This window comes from Scyliorhinus torazame, chromosome 1 (genome assembly GCF_047496885.1).
Source record: "Scyliorhinus torazame isolate Kashiwa2021f chromosome 1, sScyTor2.1, whole genome shotgun sequence".
In the NCBI taxonomy this organism is placed as follows: Eukaryota; Metazoa; Chordata; class Chondrichthyes; order Carcharhiniformes; family Scyliorhinidae; genus Scyliorhinus; species Scyliorhinus torazame.
The window spans coordinates 140,687,939-140,710,266 of NC_092707.1; the positions used below are offsets into that span (position 1 = coordinate 140,687,939).

Here is a 22,328-nt window from a genome sequence, read left to right on the forward strand (position 1 = left end):
TTTCCCGTTCTTTTCCTGGGCTCCATGTTTCTGATTATGGCTAGAGGTCCACAGGATGTCGTCTACTCCTTTGAAGGCACCGATTGAAATATTGCAACTCTCGTTTACACATGATAATCCGGGATTATTGGTGACTGACAATAGCACGCCTTTTACCAGCGAAGAATTCGGGGAATTCATGAAGGCAAATGGGGTGCGGCACATCCGCACAGGCCCGGACCACCCGGCTTAAAATGGGCGGTGCAAACTTTTAAAAGTGGCTTAAAGAAACAGGCCTTGAGGTCTCTCGACACAAGGCTGGCCAGATTTTTATTTTATTACTGAATCACACCATCTGCCACGACCGGCGTGGCGCCGGAAGATCCTTTCATGGGCCGAAGACTTCAGACCCGCCTTAGCCTTGCATTCCAGATATTGGCGGGAAAGTATGCTGCAGTCAGGAGCAGCAGGGGCATTAACCAAACAGGCAGTCACAGACCAGACAGATCACACCAGGTGACGTAGTTTACATTTAAAACTTTGGTGACGCCGCCAAGTGGGTCTCAAGAACAGTAGCTCGACAGACAGGGCTAGTTTCATACCAGGTTTGTGCACAGGACTGAATGAAGAAGAAGCATGTGGACCACATGCTAAGAAGCAGATCCATCGGGTTGCATTTAAAAGTGGCAGCAGGCGAAATAAAAGCCATGCAGTGATTGGGCAGGGTAAAGGGCAGAGGGTTTGCTCCCTCACCCGCCACCCCAGAAGCAGGAGACCAGTTTGACGTGAAACTACTCCAGAGGGATCAGTTTCAAATCAGACAACCCTGGCATCAGTGCATTCAAGGTCGTTGCCCCTGGGGGACCCGACGCAGAAGGTTGAGGACTCTGACTCCAATATGGAATCTCAGGCATCAGACATTTCTGATGGTGAACAAGCCAGAGAGTAACCACCAGCAGTGCCCCCCCCCGCCGGTGATCAGCAACAAAACTGCATTCACCATCCAGATATACGCCTCCTGATCCAGCCCCACAAGTGCAGGAGGCACAATCACGAGCGAAAAAGAGCAAGGGCCCTCCTGCTCCACCTTCCTCAGACCGGCCTTCGGACTTTGGGGAGTGGGAAGGGGGGGGGGGGGCGAGGGGGGGGGGGGGGGGCGGGGGGAGAGAAGGGATGTCATAACCTGCACAAGACCTACGGGAATGGAACAATTGAAGTGTTGGGTGCTCTGAGGTACAGACGAACCAACACGGTTGCGATTGGTACAACGCAGTTTTATTCCATTTAACTATTTATACATCAGACGGTGTGAGTGTCTTGCTATCTGGTCCTGGCCCTGGCCCTGGCCCTGGCCCTGGCCCTGGCCCTGGCCCTGGCCCTGTGCTGTCTCCAGATGGACTGCCCAGGAAGTGTCGTGTTTCTTGTCTTATACTGTGTCTACTCTTGTCTGTGATTGGCTGTCGTGTTATGTGTGCGAATTGGTCCGTTGGTCTGTCTATCATTATGTATGTGTTATGATGTATGTTTGAATATCATGACACCAATTAGCCTCCCCGTCAGCCTCGTTGAATACAAGCTTTTTGTTTCATAGAATTTACAGTGCAGATGTAGGCCATTTGGCCCATCGAGCCCTTGGAAAGAGCACCCCAACCAAGGCCACACCTCCACCCTATCCCCACCTAACCGTTTTTTTTGGACACTAAGGGCAATTTAGCATGGCCAATCCACCTAACCTGCACATCTTTGGACTGTGGGAGGAAGCCCACGCAGACACAGGGAGAATGTGCAGACTCCTCAGAGACATTGACCCAAGCCGGGAATCGAACCTGGGACCTGGAGCTGTGAAGCAACTGTGCTAACCACTGTGCTCCGGTGCCGGGGTGGGGGCTCTTCAGCGGGAGTAATGGACTCTGTCATGAAAGTCGGCCCAGATGGGAGCCCAGCATGAATATAGTCCCAGCTGGGACTTGGTGTGTACTGTCTAAATAGTTTGCTTTGCAATAGAATAAGTTTCTTTACGCCTCTCCTTTTAGACTCCTCTGGGGCCACTAAAGTTTGATAAATTGTTGATAGGGAGTCGTCTGAGCTTAAGGCGACATTCATTTCCATTGGGCCCCGTGCATTTTCTTTGCTAAGTGAGATTAAAAACTGGTGGTGGATGTCAGGGATAAAGGCAGCAGGAAGCCCTGCTCTTGGCCTCCTGTCAATCATCCGAGCAGCAGCGCCCACCGGCGCCACCTGCAGGGCGGCGGCAGCGCAGCAGGTCACGTGGCGGCCGCGCCGGGTCCCCGGCTGTGGGGGGCGGGGAGCAAAATGGCGACTCAGAGCGGAGCGGTGTCGGCCAGCCTGGCCCCCGGGGTGGATTCCGGCGGAGAGGAGGCTTTTAAACTCTTTCTCACCGAGGTAAAGGCAGCCGGCCCGGCGAAAGGGGAAGCGGGGTGGGGGGGAGGAGGACGGATCCCATCTCTTGGGCGCCAAGCGGTCTCTGTGTCTCTCTATTCCCTTCCCCTCTCCCTCTTTAGGAAACGGCGGCTGCAGCCTGAGGCCTATAGGTCACCCAGACTCAACGTTAGCTCCATTCCCTCTCCATAGATGCTGTCAGACCTGCTGAGGTTTTCCAGTGTTTTCTGTTTTTGCAGCCTAAAGGCTCTGGTTTGTAGTGGGGTGGAGGGCGAGGGAGCAAACCCTCTGCCCTTTACCCTGCCCAGTCACTGCATGGCTTTTATTTCACCTGCTGCCACTTTTAAATGCAATTTGATGGACTAATCTTTTTTTAAATAATGTAGTGAGCAATGCAGCAGCTGTGGATCAGAGAATAAACCTTTTCTCTTGAGGTCGCAGATTTTGTGTTCGATTCTGACTCCGCATGCACACACAAAAATGAGGGCTGACACTCCCAGTACAGTACTGAGGGAGTGCTGCACTGTCAGTTGGGGTGGTATTTCAGATCTGACATGTAATGGTAGCATGGTGGTGCTGTGGTTAACATTGCTGCCTCACGGCGCCGCGGTCCCAGGTTCGATCCCGACTCTGGGTCACTGTCTGTGTGGAGTTTGCACATTTTCCCTGTTTGCGTGGGTTTCGTCCCCACAACCCAAAGATGTGCAGGGTATGTAGAACATAGAACATTCAGAAGGAGGCCATTCCACCCATCGAGTTGCACCGACCCACTTAAGCCTTCACTTCTACCCTATCCCCGTAACCCAATAATCCCTCCTAATATTTTTTGGTCACTAAGGGCAATTTATCATGGCCTATACACCTAACCTGCATGTCTTTGGACTGTGGGTGGTAACCAGAACACCCGGAGGAAACCCAGGCAGACAGGGGGAGAACGTGCAGACTCCGCACAGACAGTGACCCAACAGGGAATCAAACCTGGGTAGGTGGATTGGCCACTCTAAATTGCCCCTTAATTGGAAAAAATGAATTGTGTACACTAATTTTAAAAAAAAAAGATCATACATTTAACCCAGGTCGTCTGTCTGCCCACTCAAGTGGATGTAGGTGATTTTATCCCAACCCCCAATTTTGAAGAAGAGCAAGTGTCCCTGGTGATTTGGTCGTCACATTGCTCGCTGTGGAAATGTGTGCAAACTGCCATTTTTTTTTTACATTTTATGACACTTCACGAGTACTTGGGAGAAAAGTCCAGTAATTGTGAAAAGTGCTCTATAAATGATGTTTTTCCGCAACTCCATGAGTTGGGTAGACTCAATGGGTGATTTAAAAAGGAATGTTTGACAAATGTGGTTTTCCTGCACTGATAGTGTGCACTGTGGTGTTCCTACACTGCATTGTATGGCTGTTGGTTAAGTCCTGGAGTGAGTCTTGAATCCACCTCCTTCTGATTTGTAGCTTTAGCAAAGCAGCAAAATGGCAAATACAGCACATTGATATCTATCTGACGAGTTGAAGTCTCCAGAATATATTTGAAAGCTCTTATGAATCTTATAAATGACAGAAGCAAAGTACTTTGGCTGCTGGAAATCTGAAATAATAGAAAATGCTGGCTATACTCTAGGGATAGCAGCTCCTGTTGAGAACAAAACAGCCATTTCTTTGTAATTATAATTGGAAGCTCTGATTTCTACCGGAAGGCAGGATTCCTACCAGCACAGTTGATTGCACTTGCAATGGCTGACCTATTTGCATTTAACGTCTTGCAGATTCCCATGCATCCACCTACAATAATAAAATGTTGCATTTATGTAACACCTTATCACATTCTCAACATGCCCTTGAGGCTCACAATCACGGACTTATTTTGAACAGCTTTCATTCTTGTGGAAGCAATTACAGCAGTCCGTTTAAAATTAGAACCTTTCATAGGCGATTTCATCAGTTGATGGATCAATACACATCTGTTCTGAATATCAGGACAGTTGTCAGTTAAACACAATCGTTCAGTTTCCTTTTGTGAAATTGATCAGCATTTATTATGTACTACCTGACACCTACAGTAAGTGAGCCTACTGATTCTTGTGAGGCTGGCATGGTGCTATTGAAGAAGAAAATCCAACTTTTGGGTCATAGAATTTAGTGAGTGGAACACACATTGTAGTATTTATACAAAAATCTCTTGTTGATTTAGAGTTTTATTCACCAGGGGTTTCCCCTATGTGAACATTGGAATGAGTGTTATGTATTTTCAACTTAAATTTGTAAACACCTTTCCCCAACCAGATGGTATTCTGACTGTAAGACTTGTTCAAATGTTCTAATTTGTGGCAAAATTGGACCTACTTGGTTTTTAACCACCTGGGTGTTGGAATGTTAGGCTGGTCACAAATAGTGCTTTGACAAGCTGTTCAAGAAGCTTGGCAAATGTCAATGATTAAGTAACAAGTTTTTATTCACTCCAGTTTAGATTTTGACTGGCTGTTGTCTGCAGTTAACTATCTAAAATATGTGCACGATGCAGAACATTTTGGCACATTTGGTATTAGTCCAGTGATCTTGATATTTCAAGAGTAAAAAGGAATTGTTTTATTTGAGCCATCAGTAGGGCAGCATTTTGTTTCTCCCTTTACAAACCCTGACCTCTGTAATGCCAACAGTTATTTTTAAATGCAGGCACTGCGTAATGTCCTTTTAGTCAAACAGATACTTTAGGATTATGGGGTCCAGTGATGGCTGTCCTTGCTCCATATGGAACGAAAAAGGGATCTTTAGATTGATTCCTGGGATGAAAGGGTGGGGTTGACTATGAGGAGAGATTGAACAGTTTGGGCTTGTACTCGCTGAAGTTTAGAAGGATGAGAGGGGATCTGATCAAGCTGTACAGAATACTAAATGAGTGATAAAGTGAATGTAGACCAAATGTCCCCCTTGTGGGGTAATCTAGAAAGAGAGGTCACGATATAGGTTGAGAGACGGTAGATTTAGAAGTGAGATGAGGAGGAAATACTTCTCGCAGAGGGTGGTGAATTTGTGGAACTCGCTGCCCCATAGTGCGGTGGAGTCTGAGTCGTTAAATGGTTTCAAGACCGATAGATATATTTTTTATAAAAACAGGTTAAAGCGATATGGGCAACAGGTGGGAGGTGGATTTGAGACCAAGAAGAGATCAGCAATGATCTAATTGAATGGCGGAGCAGGCTCAAAGGACTGAATTGCTCCTAATTCCTATGTTCCTATATTCGTCGCACTATATCAGATACAAAAAAATCAAAATGGTCCCACTTCTGATTTTTTTCCTACTGAGGAGTGGGTTCAGAATTGGTGTACAATGCAACTGATAAAAGCATGGCTCTTGTTGTAGGATTCCATTAGGAGGTGTGACTATGTTTTTAATGCACAATATTGTAATGGGAATGCAGTAGGTTGCCATGTGACCTCTACCCTCTGTGTTTCCATCTAAAGAGAGCACTTGTCCAGAGAAAATCTAAATATGTAGCCAGCCCTCAATAGTTAACTGGTGATTGATCTTGTATGCATGGTCAGTACTCTGTGTAATACTAATACATGGGTGAAGCAAAATTGACATGGTGGTAGTGGTGGGATTTTAAAATTCTGAATAACGAGGCGCTCATCGTAGACATCAGATGATTTGTTGGCTACATGGTTTGGAAAACTGCATCAACTTATGTCGACAGCTCTGCATTCGTGTCGAGTACGGTTGTTTGCACATTAATAGCCATATAGTGTTCCAGCACAGAAAGAGGGCTGTTGGCCCATCATGTCTGTGCCAGCCATCTAGCACTTATCTATTCTAACCCCATTTTTACAGCACTTGCAGTTTCAAGTGCTTATCTCAGTCCTCAAATGCTGTGAGGGTTCCCCCTCTACCACAGTTTCAGGCAGTGAGTTCCAGATTCCCACTACCTTCTGGGTGAAAAAGACTTTCCTCAAACCCCCTCTAAATCTCCTGCCCATAACCTAAATCCATGTCCCATGGTTATTGGCTCCTCAACTAAGGGGAAAGATTTCTTCCTATCTACCCTATCTATGTCCCTCATAATTCAGTACACCTCAATCTCCCCAAGGAGAACCGCCCCAGCCTAACCAGCCTCTCGTCGTAGCTGAAACGGACCAGCCCAGGCAACATTCTGGTCAATCTTCTCGGCACCCTTTCTAGTGCAACCACTTTATAAAAAATAAATTTAGAGTACCCAATTAATTTTTTTTCCAATTAAGGGGCAATTTATTGTCACCAATCCACCTACCCTGCACATCTTTGGGTTGTGGGGGCGAAACCCACACAAACACGGGGAGAATGTGCAAACTCCACACGGACTGTGACCCAGAGCTGAGATCGAACCTGGGACCTCCGCGCCGTGAGGCTTGAGTGCTAACCACTGTGCCACCGTGCTGCCCTTTCTAGTGCAATCCTCCCTATAATGTGGCTACCAGAACTGTACACAAACTCTAGCTGTGGTCTAACTATTGTTTTATACAGCTCCAAAGGCAAGTAACCCATATGCCTTCTTGACCACCTTATCTACCTGTCCGGCTACCTTCAAGGACCAATGAATATGCACGCCAAGGCTCTGGTCCTCTTGTGCTTACTAGTGTCCTACCATTCATTAACCCTTGCCTTGTTAGTCCTCCTAAAATGCATCACTTCACACTTTTCAGGGTTGAATTCCATTTGCCACTGTTCTGCCCATCTGACCAGCCCATCTATATCCCCTGTAATCTAAGGCTTTCCTCGTCGCTATTTGCCATACCACCAATTTTTGTGTCACCTGTGAACTTACTGATCATACCACCCACGTTCCTGTCTCGATCATTAATGTACACTACAAACACAAGGGGACCGAGCAGGCTCTAGGGACTGAACGGCCTACTCCTGTTCCTATTTCTTATGGTCTTTTAATCCCTGCAGTACACCACTGGACATAGGCTTCCAGTCACAAGAAAATCCTTCGACCAACACCATCTGCGTCCTGCCACAAAGCCAATTTTGGATCCAAATTGCCCTGGATCCTTGATCAGTTTCCCATGTGGGACCTTGTCAAAAGCCTTACTGAAGTCCACATAGACTATATCAACTGCACTGTTCTCATCTACCTAGTCACCTCAAAAAAAATTCAAACAAATTTGTTAGACAGGAGCTCTCCATGACAAAGCCATGCTGACTATCCTTGATTAATCATTGCCTTTTCAAGTGGATATTAATTTTGTCCCTCAGAATTTTCCCTCAATAATTTCCCTATTACTGATGTTAGACTCACTGGCCTGTAATTACTCCGTTCTTCCCTTCTTGAATTATTGTACCACATTAGCTGTCTTCCAGTCCTCTGGCCAGAAAAGATTTGAAAATTAATGTCCAAGCCCCTGCAATCTCCTCACCTGTCTCTCTCAACCTGGGAGACATCTGGGCCTGAGGATTTATCCACTTTTAAACCTGAGCTGCTCCCTTTCAGTGCTAATCTGTTCAGTTATATCATCGGCCCCCTTCCTGCTTTCTAAACCTACATTGTCCTTCTCCATGGTGAACACAGTGCAAAATACCCATTTAAGACCTCCCCTATGTCATTTGGCTCCACACATGCAGGTTGCCATTTTGGTCCCTAATAGGCTCTACTTATTCCCCGGTTACCCTCTTGCCCTTCATATACTTATAAAATACCTTGGGCTTCTTCTTTATTCTCTGCCAGTGTTTTTCATGCCCCCTCTTCATTCTCCTGATTTCTTTTTTAAGTAGCCCCTGCGCTTTCTATGCTCCTTAGGCATTCACTGTTTTCAACTCTCTGCATCTGCCATAAGCCTCCCTTTTTCATTGATCCAATCCTGTGTTTCCCTTGGCATCCAGGGTTCTCTGGACATTTTGGTCCCACCCTTTAACTTTACAGGAACATGACGGCTTTGCACTCTCTATTTAATTTTTGAATGACTCCCACTGCTCTCATGTAGGATTTTCCTACAAGTAGCTGCTCCCAGTCCACTTTGGCTCGATCCTGTCTTATCCTATTGAAATTGGCCTTTTCCCCTGATTTTAGAAACATTATTTCTGGTCCATCTTTGTCCTTTTCCATAACTACCTTAAATCTAACTGAGTTATAGTCACTATCATCGAACGTCACTTTCACTTCTACCACCTGCCTGGCTTCATTCCCTAAAATTAGGTCAAGTACTGCTCCCTCTCTTGTAGGACTTTCTATATGCTGGCTCAAAAAAGCTCTCCTGGATGCACTTTAAAAATTGTGTCCCCTCTAAGCCTTTCACACTGACAATCTCAATTAATATTGGGGAAGTTGAAATCACCTACTTTTAGTACCCTTTGATTTTGTACTTCTGTGAGATTTGCCTACGTATCTGCTCTTCTATCTTTCTCTGACTGTTTGGGGGCCTATAGTACACTGATAGTAGTGTGACTGCTCCCTTATTGTTAAGTTCCACCCATATGGCCTTAGTCGAGGAACTTGCTAAGATATCATCTCTCCTCACTGCAGTAATTGACTCTTTGATCGATATTGTGACACCGCCCCACCCCGCCTCGGGTCGCTCGAAGATGTTGAGCTGCCAGTCCTGCCCCCCTCCCCCCCCCCCCCCCTCCCAACCACGTCAGTGATAGCAATAATAGCATACTTCCATGTGTTAATCAACTACCTCAGTTCATCGGCCTTACCTGTAAGACTTCGCACTAAAATTAATGCCATCCAAGCGTACCATATTCCCTTGAGCCTTAACATATCTATCTTTGCTCTGCTTTCCATACTGACATGATTTTTTTCTTTTATATTTGGCTTTGCATGACCCCCTACTGTACTTCCGCACTGTGACCCACACCCCCCGCCAAATTATTTGAAATCTATCCCCCCCACCCCAACAGCACTAGCAAACCTCACCGCAAGGATATTAGTCATTTCCAATTCAATTGCAACCCGTTGACTTGTATATACATGGTCCCACCTACCCCAGAAACTGACCCAGTGACCAGGAATCTAAAGCACTCCCTCCTACACCATCTCTTCAGCCACACATTCAGCTGCTCTATCCTCCTACTCCTAAACTCACAGCATGTAGCACTGGGAGTATTCCAGAGATTACTACTTTTGAGGTCCTGCTTTTCAATGTGCTACCAGGCTCTCTCAATTCTTTTAGTGTACCCAATTAATTTTTACCAATTCAGGGGCAGTTTAGTGTGGCCAATCCACCTACCCTGCATCTTTGGGTTGTGGGAGCGAAACGCACGCAAACACAGGGATAATGTGCAAACTCCACAGAGGAACTGTCACTCACTGTTTTCCAACACAGAAAAATGGTTCTTGAGTGCGATGTGTTCTGGGCTTTCCTGTCTATCTTGCCCCCCCCACCTCGCCATTCTTCTGACTGGTGGTCACCCATTACCTCCCTGACCGCATTCCGTGAAGCTGCGGGGTGACCAGGTCTAAAAATGTGCTATCCGTGAACGTATCAGCCTCGTGGCTGCACCGCTCTGTCTCCAGCCGGCACTCGAGTTCTGAAATACAGCTTTCAAGTTGGTCATACCGGTGGATCTTCCTGCAAATGTGGTCATCCAGACTGCATGGAGTGTCCAGGAATTCCCACATACTGCAGGCTGTGTAAAACAGGACTGGGATCCCCAGACATACTTTAAGTTAAAAGACCCCAACATTAAATTTATTCCAAGTAGTAGAAATATGTAATTTATTTTTTTAAAAGCTAGGATTCTACTTAATGTAGCTATAAATTGGAGAAAGGCAACTTGTCTACCCCACTTACCAATTCGCTCTCTCCCTTGTAGGCTCAACGTCAGTTCTAGGTGTTGCTTACTATCTGTTTCAGTATTCTACCCTTACACTTTCCAATAGTACTATCCAGTATTAAGGCCTCTCTCTCTCCGTTCTTAATTGAAGTCTAGCTTCCCTCTTTCCGATCTTTACTGAAGTCTCGCCTCTCCGTGCCCTTTATTGCAGTCTTGCCTCTTTGTTTAGTATCTTTCCTGTGAAGCACCTTGGGATGTTTTAGCACATTAACAGTGCTATATAAATGTAAGTTTGTTGGTCTACATTTTCAAAGGTGGCTTCCTTAGTCGTCAATTTGTTTTATGATGTATCAGTAAATTAATAATTTACAAATCCTATTTGGTAAAAGCAATCTTTTTGTTCTTGCAGGTTAAGCAGATTGAAAAGAGGGACTCTGTTCTGACCCCAAAACAGCAAATTGAAAGATTGACAAGACCTGGATCCACCTACATCAATCTAAATCCATTTGAAGTAGGTCTCTTGCCAACTTTATAATTTTGTTTGGCAGTTGAAGTATGACTGAATTCCTGACATCCTAAGTGACTATTTTTTTGCTTATGCTTCTCAATATTGCTGCATCTGTTGACATGGTTGCTGACATCAACACTCTTCTCCTCCAACACCACTCTTCTCAAAACAGAAAGTTCTGGAAGAGCTCAGTGGGTCTGGCAGCATTTGTGGAGACTAACAGAACTAACATTTTGAATGCAATATGACCCTTAACTGGAACTGTTATCTAGCTTGGTGGGACTGCCCTTGTCTGATTACATTCCTGTGTATCTGATTGTAGCCACAAGGCTTCCTGCAATGGCTTCGCTTTCCTGATTCCATTACCCCTGGAATCCTTGGCCACTTCCTATTTCTCATCTACATGCTGTGCCTTGGCGACATCATTTGAAAACACAGCTTTGGGTTCCACATGCACTCCAATGGCACCCAACTCTACCTCACCCACTATGTCCTCCCTTACACCCTCTACTGCCTCGTGCTACACTGCCTCGTGCTTGCTAAAAGTCCAGAACTGGGTAAGTATAAAATTCCTCCATTTAAATATTGGGAAGTCCCAAACCATTGACTTGGATACTGTCAGAAACTCTCTTCATTAGTCCCAGAATCCAGTCCACTTCCTAACCAACATCCCAGGCTAAACTAGATTCCCATGATCATAACTTCCTATTTGACCCGAGCTCTTGACTCTATAACCTCTTGTCACCAAATCCACCTACTTCCGTCTCCACTATATTCCCTGTAGGTAGTCCCTTCTCCTTAGGCAGTCCTTTGGGACCGAGGATGATTTCCTTCTACTCTGGCTCGATGGGTTCTGAGATGGCTGGTAAGTCCAATGACCGATTTCCAGACTCTACCACAAGTGGGACAGGCAATGCTTAGAAGAGTTGGGTAGATTAGTTGTTTTGATGCTTGTGTGCTCTCCTTGAATTCACCTCTGTGTGTTCTTGACAAAGTCTCTGTGTTCAGTGCCTTCCCGAATGGGCCTGCTCCATTTTGGTCGATCACAAGCAAGGGGCTCCCATGAGACAACAAGAATGTTTGACCTCTGCAAAGACGCTTTGAGGACATCCTAAAATCATTTTTGCTGTCCTCTGCGACAAAATTCCATGTTGTGCAATTGCTTCGGGCGTCTGGTATTAGGCATATGAGGGACACGTGCTGCCAAGCGGATATGTTTTCAGTGATTAGTGCCTCAACGCTGGGCATATTGACTTCGGAAAGAACACTGCTGTTGGACTGTCTTTCCTGCCATTGCATTTAGGGAATTTTGCGAAAGTACCACTGATGGTACGTCTGTAGTGCTTTGAGGTACCTGCTTTAGGTTGTCCAGGTTTCAGAAGCATATAGGGATGACTGCTGTCTGGTAAACCATGGTCTCGGGTATTAAATCGTAGCCCTCAAATACTCTTTTCCTCAGACAACCAAAGACTGAAGTGGCACATTGGAGGCGATAATGAATTTCGTCATTGTTGTCTCCTTCCCTTGCTCAGCCCCTCCAATGACGCAAATCTCATCCATGCTGTTATTGCTTCCGGACTCGACTATTCCAATGCTGCCGTGCACCCGGCATAAATTTTAGCGCATTTCAAGCTTTGCCTCTAACCAAACTTGTCCCATTCATCGATTCACCCCTGTGAAGATGGGTAGATGGGTTTCCTGTCTTGCAACGACTTAATTTTAAAATGTGTTTATCTCTTTGTTGAAAACGTTTGGCCTAGTATTGATACCGACAATCCTCTGAATTCTTACACTCCATCAATTCTGATCTTTAGTTTATTTCTGGTTTTCACCACTTGTTGGTGGCCATGCTTTCACCATTGGAATTAACTTCACCTCTCTGTCTTCCTTTAAGACATTCAATAAAGCCAACCTCTTTGACCATGCTTTTGGTCAGTTCTAATGTCTCCTCCTTGGCTCAGTAGTTTACTTCTGATTTTCACCACTTGTTGGTGGCCCTGCTTTCACCGTTTGAATTATCTTCACCTCTCTGTCTTCCTTTAAGACATTCAACAAAGCCGACCTCTTTGAGCATGTTTTTGATCAGTTCTAATGTCTCCTCCTTGGCTCAGCATCAATTTATTTGTACACATATACGCCTCTGAAGTGTCTTGGGGAATTTTTCTATTCCCTATGTAAATCCAAGTTGTATTGTTTGTATGAAGTAGTAGAGTTTCTGCTGTGACGCAATTAGCAACCCAGTGCAATTTCATTTAAAATTGCAGCAGTTTTCCAAAGTTTAAGTTATGGTTCAATTCTCTGCTCAAACTAATTTGCATATCAGAAACTAAATCTTGCATGAACCAGTGCAATTAGGTACAATGTAAGGGTTTATTTTTTTCCCTTGTGCTTTTAAAGAAAAGCTAATATTTAAGGGTGATAGCCTGGTGGTACTACAGCTGAAAAGTAAATTATCACAAAAATACACATTTTAATCAATGTCTCTTCATTTTTTAAAAAAATCACTGAAAATGTCTTTGAATCATTTACTGGTTCCATTTATGTGCAATAGTTAGTTCTGAATTAATTAAATATTTTTTAATATTTACCTTCATTTCTAAAAATGCTTACACGTTCACTAAAACACATCCTTTTGAAAAACAAACATCTGAAGAGCATGGTTGAAGGGTTACAGAGGGGTACAATTGGGAAAACTCAGTGCTCATCAATTCAGACTGGGGACATCCAGTTTATGGGCAGGACCCATTTCCAACGTAATTTTAAAAAAAGTTGCAGGAAATCAATTTGTGCTCCATTAGTGGTGCTAAAAATTCCACCCGTTTCACTGGTTTGGTCTATTTTAGCAAATTCCAACCTAATGAAAACTCTCCTTTTTGTTTTTAAGATGTATCTAGAAATAAGCGACTGATTGCTTTTGTTTGCCCATTCAAAACAGCTTTCTTCATTTCATTCATTAAAATCCATTCTGTAAGTTATGTGTAAATATTAATAATGAAGTATTTGTAACATGCTTGCTTTTGGAGTACATCGCTAGATTAACAACTGTTGTAGCAATTTCCTGATGGTGCAAAATAGTAGTTGCAGTATTATGTTTTATTACACAGGTATTGCAGATAGATCCTGAAGCAACAGATGAAGAGCTGAAAAAGCGGTTCAGACAGGTAGACACATCTCTGTTTGCCATACTACAGGCTAAGGTAGCAAACACCTTAGGTACAGTCGATGTCATTTAAGTGAGTGAATAAAAATTGAAAATTCCAGAACAATTTTTATCTACATACATTACATTTTGTTAACTAAATGTTGTTTTGGTTGAGAATTCTTGTTAAGTGAATACATTTTTCCCCAAATTTTGCCTTGGTTAGACCCAAAATTCTGCAGTTATTGTCTGTAATAATATGTTGCATGGCATCAGTTGGTTCAATTTTTACCATACAAAGTAAGGCAAGTTAATAGAAATGACAATGAAGTTCTCCGTGCTCTCCCACCACCAACTCCAACCCCCACCACCTCCCACCCAACTGATGGTCCCTTTGATAAAGTCCAGGTGCTACTGATCCATTCGGATCAGAAGAATGCAGGTTCCATTCTCGGCCTGGGCAGTAGTTGGTGCTTTAGTGATCCTGTCAGAGAGTGCACACGTGTGAGGACGTCGGGTAGATCATCATTGGGCTTGACAGTGATGGCCCCCATGTAGAAGGGCTTGATGACGTCTAGTCCTGCACGTGTAGGCTAGCCATTGGTGAGGTATGGAGAGCTGTTGGTACCTGTGACGCCACGGTCCAGCATGAGTCAACACCTTCAAAAGAAAATGTGTGGCAAATAATCCTTACTAATATTTCACCACACTCTTTAGGGAGATCTTTGTGGGCAACCAAGATATTCACTTAACAGGAATTGAAATTAATGCTTATTGTTGCTTTTTTGTGTGAAAAAAAACATTTCTACTTTGAAGTTTTCTACCATTTAATGAATTAAAAGTAAATCATCATATTAAAGAAATTTGGCAATGTTTTTTATTTTAATTCACTGGGGCCATATCATGCACTAGACATAGCATATCCTTTACTAGCCTGTGAAAATCGACACTTTTTTTTTCCAAATTCTCTCCCTTCCTCAAGGTGCTGACTCACGTTGGGGTATGGTTCTCTGGGTGCAAGCAGCCCTTCGGTACCTCGCCCAAGTGGCCATTCTTCAGCTGTGAGCCCAGACAGTGAGTATCGTCAGGCTACCCTCACCCAGCGTCCACACGTATGTACTTTCAGGCAGTGGTCACTGAATAGTGATCAGGAGCAAGAACTCTGGCTGATTTAAAAAAAAAAAGAGTATCCTAATCTGAGCACACTTGAGGCCTCTTCTAATGCCGTACCAAAATTCCAGCTCAGAACAGCCTATTTGGCACAAACCAGGCATTAGATTGGGGCCTTTCTGTTGTGGAGATCTCAGTACTGTGCCACGGCATGTATTTGCTGACTGAGTTATTGGGATCAGTAGTGGGATTAATCATTTACATGGTGTCAATGTTTGATCCTTCCCATGGCTTGACATTTAAGTGCACTACTTTAATGCTCTGTCAACACAAGTTTATTGTACACATTTCCATTCCGAAGTGTGCTGCTAGCACACCTGAGCTAAAGCTTTTTTTTCCCCCCAGCCTTAATTCAGTAGCTACATGGAGTGTTTTGGATCCTTTCAGAACAACCGAGCTGGAAAAGTAGGAAGGGGAAAGAATCAGGAAGGACTTTAACATTTTAAATTTGAATGTTGAAAGGTATGGAGCAAATGGAGACTAAATAAGAAACTGCAAAATGACAGGACTTTAACGAAGGCAAAGGATGCAGAATAGAAAGGGAAATATTAAGAATACTCTGTCAAGAGGATTGAAATCTTTCATACATTGAAATGTATCCTCTGCTTCTGAAAATTACAATACTAAAAATTTCTATAATATTCTAATATATTTAATTATGCATTCATCATAAATGATTTTTCTTTATAATTCTAGTTGTCAATCTTGGTCCATCCAGACAAAAATCAAGATGATCCTGAAAGAGCACAAAAGGCTTTTGAAGGTAAGTCAATGCAATTGTGGTAGTAATAAGACCTAATGCGACAGTACAGTTTCTGTGGATCTTCATAATGTACATTTGGAAACTAGACAAAATTCAGCTGGCAAATTCATTATTCTTCTGATAATATTCCAGATAGTTTGAAAATGTAATTGAATGCAAACATTGATTTAGCTTGATCTCACTTGGAGCTACAGTACTTGGTGTCCCTGGGTCAGTCAACACTTCCTGCAAATGTATGAGCATGGATGTTAAGGTGAGGGCAGCAATTGAGTTTGGATATGATGCTCTGCAGTTTTCAGTAGCCTGCAATACCGCTAGTGCTGATGCATAACTAACGGACATTTGAAGAATGTCCAACTTTTAATGACCTGAGTCAATGCATTCAAGAAAGGGAAATTGGGGAAGGTAGAAAATTCACATGGACAGAGAGATATAAGGAAGCAAGTTTCTGTGATGCCCCAGTTGATAAAGGCACCATCTACATAGACCTATATTAAAACTGCAGCTCAGTAAGTCATTGAGCCTAACTGGTTCATGCCAGTGTGTGTGCTCCACACAAGCCTTCTCCTACCTCTCTTCATCTAAACCTATCTTATTCTACTATATTCCTGTCTCATTCATGTATTTTTCTAGATTCCCCTTGAAATGCATCTATACTATTTGCCTGAACTACTGCATATGGTAGTAAGTTCTAGTCTTTGAGTAAATAATTTTCTCCTGAGTAAGTATGTACCTGTCAGGCAGGGAGGAAGTGGTCGAGCAAGGGAACCGTGGTTTACCAAAGCAGTCGAAACACTTGTCAAGAGGAAGAAGGAGGCTTATGTAAAGATGAGACCTGAAGGTTCAGTTAGGGCGCTCGAGAGTTACAAGTTAGCTAGGAAGGACCTAAAGAGAGAGCTAAGAAGAGCCAGGAGGGGACATGAGAAGTCTTTGGCAGGTAGGATCAAGGATAACCCTAAAGCTTTCTATAGATATGTCAGGAATAAACGAATGACTAGGGTAAGAGTAGGGCCAGTCAAGGACAGTAGTGGGAAGTTGTGCGTGGTGTCCGAGGAGATAGGAGAGGTGCTAAATGAATATTTTTCGTCAGTATTCACACAGGAAAATAACAATATTGTCAAGGAGAATACAGAGATTCAGGCTACTCAACTAAAAGGGCTTGAGGTTCATAAGGAGGAGGTGTTAGCAGTTCTGGAAAGTGTGAAAATAGATAAGTCCCCTGGGCCGGATGGGATTTATCCTAGGATTCTTTGGGAAGCTAGGGAGGAGATTGCTGAGCCTTTGGCTTTGATCTTTAAGTCATCTTTGTCTACAGGAATAGTGCCAGACGGCTGGAGGATAGCAAATGTTGTCCCCTTGTTCAAGAAGGGGAGTAGAGACAACCCCGGTAACTATAGACCAGTGAGCCTTACTTCTGTTGTGGGCAAAATCTTGGAAAGGTTTATAAGAGATAGGATGTATAATCATCTGGAAAGGAATAATTTGATTAGAGATAGTCAACACGGTTTTGTGAAGGGTAGGCCGTGCCTCAAACCTTATTGAGTTCTTTGAGGAGGTGACCAAACAGGTGGATGAGGGTAAAGCAGTTGATGTGTATCTGGATTTCAGTAAAGCGTTTGATAAGGTTCCCCACGGTAGGCTACTGCAGAAAATACGGAGGCATGGGATTCAGGGTGGTTTAGCAGTTTGGATCAGAAATTGGCTAGCTGGAAGAAGACAAATGGTGGTGGTTGATGGGAAATGTTCAGACTGGAGTCCGGTTACTAGTGGTGTACCACCAGGATCTGTTTTGGGTCCACTGCTGTTTGTCATTTTTATAAATGACCTGGAGGAGGGTGCAGAAGGATGGGTGAGTAAATTTGCAGATGACATTAAAGTCGGTGGAGTTGTGGACAGTGTGGCAGGATGTTACAAGTTACAGAGGGACATAGATAAGCTGCAGCGCTGGGCTGAGAGGTGGCAAATGGAGTTTAATGCAGAAAAGTGTGAGGTGATTCATTTTGGAAGGAATAACAGGAAGACTGAGTACTGGGCTAATGGTAAGATTCTTGGCAGTGTGGATGAGCAGAGAGATCTTGGTGTCCATGCACATAGATCCCTGAAAGTTGCCACCCAGGTTGAGAGGGTTGTTAAGAAGGCGTACGGTGTGTTAGCTTTTATTGGTAGAGGTCTTGAGTTTTGGAGCCATGATGTCATGTTGTAGCTGTACAAAACTCTGCTGTGGCCGCATTTGGAGTATTGCGTGCAATTCTGGTCGCCGCATTATAGGAAGGATGTGGAAGCATTGAAAAGGGTGCAGAGGAGATTTACCAAAATGTTGCCTGGTATAGAGTGAAGATCTTATGAGGAAAGGCTGAGGGACTTGAGGCTGTTTCCGTTAGAGGGAAGAAGGTTAAGAGGTGACTTATTTGAGGCATACAAGATGGTCAGAGGATTGGATAGGGTGGACAGTGAGAGCCTTTTTCCTCGGATGGTGATGTCTAGCACGAGGGGACATAGCTTTAAATTGAGGGGAGATAGATATAAGACAGACGTCAGAGGTAGGTTCTTTACTCGGAGAGTAGTAAGGGCGTGGAATGCCCTGCCTGCAACAGTAGTGGACTCGCCAACACTGAGGGCATTCAAATGGTCATTGGATAGACATATGGACGATAAGGGAATAGTGTAGATGGGCTTTAGAGTGGTTTCACAGGTCGGCGCAACATTGAGGGCCGAAGGGCCTGTACTGTGCTGTAATGTTCTATGTCCTAGTTCCTTATTGGATTTATAGTGCACTTGTAAGTTACACAGACAAGGAATATCCCAGATTTGATTTCTGCTCAGTGTCCCGATCTTGAGCAGTAGTTTGGGGACACGGTTGATTTGTATTGCCTTGAGCAAGATGGTAAGAAAATACACACACACACATGAGCTCAGTGCCCAGATTTGCAAACGTTTTGGGGTGTTTTCAGATCTTCTCATCACATCTGGAGAGACAAGCCAGTTGTGTCAAAACACCCCAATCACTGAGACCAGCTAATTTGGCACAGATTATCTTTCAAATCTGGGGCCGTCTTGCCCCTGCGGTTCAAGACACATTGATGTTGTCATTGCTCAGGCTACCTCAGGAGCTAGGGATGTACATTTTGTTTGGAAATGATTCTTTTGTTGTAGAAAAAATTAAATGCTAACTTTTCTTGCTTCTCGGTAGCTGTTGACAAAGCTCACAAGATGTTATTGGAACCAGAGCAGAAGAAACGTGCTATCGATGTGATACAGGCAGCAAGGGAAACAATAGAACACAATGTAAGCATTAATTTTAATCATTTGGGCTTGATCCTGAATGACAAACAAGGTTGGTATACTTCTGTGGCAGCAATACCTACAAATCCCTATGCGTGCGAGTGTGTCTGAGGATAGAAGAATTGGATCAGTGTTGACTAAATTTTTCCCTGCCCCGTCCCCACTCCTTTTTCTACCCGTTTTGTTTCTATTGCACTGTCATGTTGATATGAACAGATATTTACAATGCATTACGTACTCATAGTATCTTTAATGTATTAAAAGTATGGAATGTTCCACTAACTTAGCCACAAGTAAGAATAAACTTTCTCATCTGATCGATCCGTAAAAACTTAGATCAGAAGGAATTTCTTCAGCCAGAGGGTGGTGAATCTGTGGAATGCAGAAGTCTGGAGACCAAGTCCCTGTTTTTAAGACCAATAGATAGAACTTGATTAATAAGGGGAGCAGGGATTACGGGGAGAAGGCAGGAGAATGGGGATGAGAAACCTATCAGCCATGATTGAATGATGGAGCAAACTCGATGGACTGAATGGCCTAATTCTGCTCCAATATGTTATGGACTTAAGTAGCACATTTATCATATTCTGAATATTATTTTGGATTTTGATTTGTTCTGACCATTAGATCAGTGTTTTTCAAAGTGGGTATCGCGACCCTCGGGTGGTCGCGGGATGATGTGAAATAGGTCGCCAAAAGGTCTGCAAAAATGATCCCGAGGATCGCCTGACCTTGGGCGGGCTATGTCCCCACGCCCGCGAGAAAACGACACCAATCATTCTGGACTTTCCTGGAGAAAGTCCAGAGTGATTCTCCGTTTTGCAGGGGCTAGCAGGGCCCCGGACTGCTCCTCGCAGCTCTGGCTGCCGATATGGGCCCTGCACTTCCGGCCGCGGATCTGCACATGCGCGCAGCGGCTGCCCGTTGCGGAGGCCCTGCGCAACATGGCAGACCCACACTGCGGGCTGACCCCAACAATATAGGCCCCCCCCAACCGAGATTGCGTGCGCCCACCGATCGGTGGCCCCCGATCACGAGCCTGGCCATCCTGGAGGCCCCCCTGGTGACGGATTCCCCCCCTGTCCCCCACCCAGGCGGTCGCGTACTGAGTCCGCAGCCGCCACTCTGAGCTCCCGCCGAGTGGAACCATGAGTGAAGCAAGCTGGCTGGAACATGGCCAGTTGTTGGCGGAGAATCGCCGCAGGGGCCTCTTTCAATGGCTCCTGACCGGCGCCACCATTGGCGGTGATTCTCTGGTCACCGGAGAATCGCGGGAGCGCCGTCGGACCCGATCGCGTGTCTCACGCCCATTCTCCGCCCTCGCGCCGAGCCGATTGCGGCGCGGAGGCTCGGAGAATCCAGGCACTTGTTTACCATTTTCTCCCTGGGTGATTTCTGGCTGCAGTACAGTGTGTGGCCACGTGAGGCTGTTGTAGAGGCTGGTGCCATGGACTTTCTGCCTCACTGGGTCACTCTTATAGTCACCGACACAGCCTCCAGCAGCCACTCCCGTTTCTGCAGCAGCTGATCATCCAGGTTAGTCAGCACTTGCACCTACAACCGAAGAGTTTAAAAGAAAAAAAATCAATTATCTTTAAGTTTATTTCCTCCAGATACTCCTGCACAGTTTCCAGCAGTGCTTCACACTTTTATTTTTTTCCCGGCCTACATCTCCCACCCAAAACCAAGTGACTGCTGACTGGAATATGTTTCCACAAGTACCCTAGTCAGTAACTCGTAGCTGGAGCATTGCCATATATAGGATTTCACAGATAATTCTTGTGGGGATCTGCCCACCTTTCATAGAACATGGATCATTACAGCGCAGTACAGGCCCTCCGGCCCTCGATGTCGTGCCAACCTGTGAAACCACTCTAAAGCCCATCTACACTATTCCCTTATCATCCATATGTTTATCCAATGACCATTTAAATGCCCTTGATGTTGGCGAGTCCACTACTGCTGCAGGCAGGGCATTCCACACCCTTACTACTCTCTGAGTAAAGAACCTACCTCTGACATCTGTCCTATATCTATCTCCCCTCAATTTAAAGCTATGTCCCCTCGTGCTAGACATCACAATCCGAGGAAAAAGGCTCTCACTGTCCACCCTATCTAATCCTCTGATCATCTTGTATGCCTCAATTAAGTCACCTCTTAACCTTCTTCTCTCTAACGAAAACAGCCTCAAGCCCCTCAGCCTTCCCTCATAAGATCTTCCCTCCATACAAGGCGACATCCTGGTAAATCTCCCCTGCACCCTTTTCAATGCTTCCACATCCTTCCTATAATGCGGCGACCAGAATTGCACGCAATACTCCAAATGCGGCCACACCAGAGTTTTGTACAGCTACAACATGACATCATGGCTCCGAAACTCAAGACCTCTACCAATAAAAGCTAACACACCGTACGCCTTCTTAACAACCCTCTCAACCTGGGTGGCAACTTTCAGGGATCTATGTACATGGACACCGAGATCTCTCTGCTCATCCACGCTGCCAAGAATCTTACCATTAGCCCAGTACTCTGTCTTCCTGTTATTCCTTCCAAAATGAATCACCTCACACTTTTCTGCATTAAACTCCATTTTCCACCTCTCAGCCCAGGTCTGCAGCTTATCTATGTCCCTCTGTAACTTGTAACATCCTTTCGCACTGTCCACAACTCCACGGGCTTTAGTGTCATCTGCAAATTTACTCACCCATCCTTCTACGCCCTCCACCAGGTCATTTATAAAAATTGGTCCATTGTCAGAACGCTGATTTTATGTTTGTCCCATTCTGAACTCGGCTCTGGGGTGACTGGTGTGGGTTTGGGAACTCCATCCATCCCAGTCAGGGGGGAAATGCATCTGTTCAAGAGCAGCTCACCGAAAGAGACTGACTTCAGGGTTAACATTCTGAATCGGATGCCACTGTTACCATTGTCAATTAATCTTGAATATCTGTTACCATTAACATTGCCAGTGCTGGTTCAATTTCTGTGACAGTTAATCTTTTGATGTCTGTTGAATTTCGGTTACTCTTAACCTTGTCAATCAGATCTTCAGATCTATGTTTAAAGTCATATTGTGTGTGCACAAAGGGTTTTATGTATATTTTAAATGGGGAGCCGTTTTTCGCTCGCTTTCTGAGATCAGTTGCTCTCTCAGTGAGACTGACTTCGCGATCAATGGTGAGTCTCCTTCCTTCCTCATCAGCCCAAAATCCAGGCGTGTTTCTAAGAAATTCCTCATTTCCCCTTCAAACACCTCAGGACTCTGTGATCAAAAGACTCGCACACTGATCTGTGCAGAGATTTTTATTACAAGTTATTTAAATCTCAAAAT

At 44.7% G+C, this 22,328-nt stretch overlaps 1 protein-coding gene across 1 annotated transcript in view; it reads left to right on the forward strand.

Annotated features, from left to right (window-relative positions):
- Window positions 1-2,235: 2,235 nt before the first annotated feature.
- The window catches only part of dnajc8 (DnaJ (Hsp40) homolog, subfamily C, member 8), a 45,772-nt gene continuing 25,679 nt past the window's right edge, over window positions 2,236-22,328 (forward strand). Inside the window, exons 1-5 of the mRNA XM_072500919.1 lie at window positions 2,236-2,382; window positions 10,545-10,646; window positions 13,748-13,804; window positions 15,649-15,715; window positions 18,906-19,000. Of these exons, the coding sequence (XP_072357020.1) occupies window positions 2,293-2,382; window positions 10,545-10,646; window positions 13,748-13,804; window positions 15,649-15,715; window positions 18,906-19,000 (411 nt within the window). The 5' untranslated portion in view covers window positions 2,236-2,292. The remainder of the gene's footprint in view (window positions 2,383-10,544; window positions 10,647-13,747; window positions 13,805-15,648; window positions 15,716-18,905; window positions 19,001-22,328) is intronic.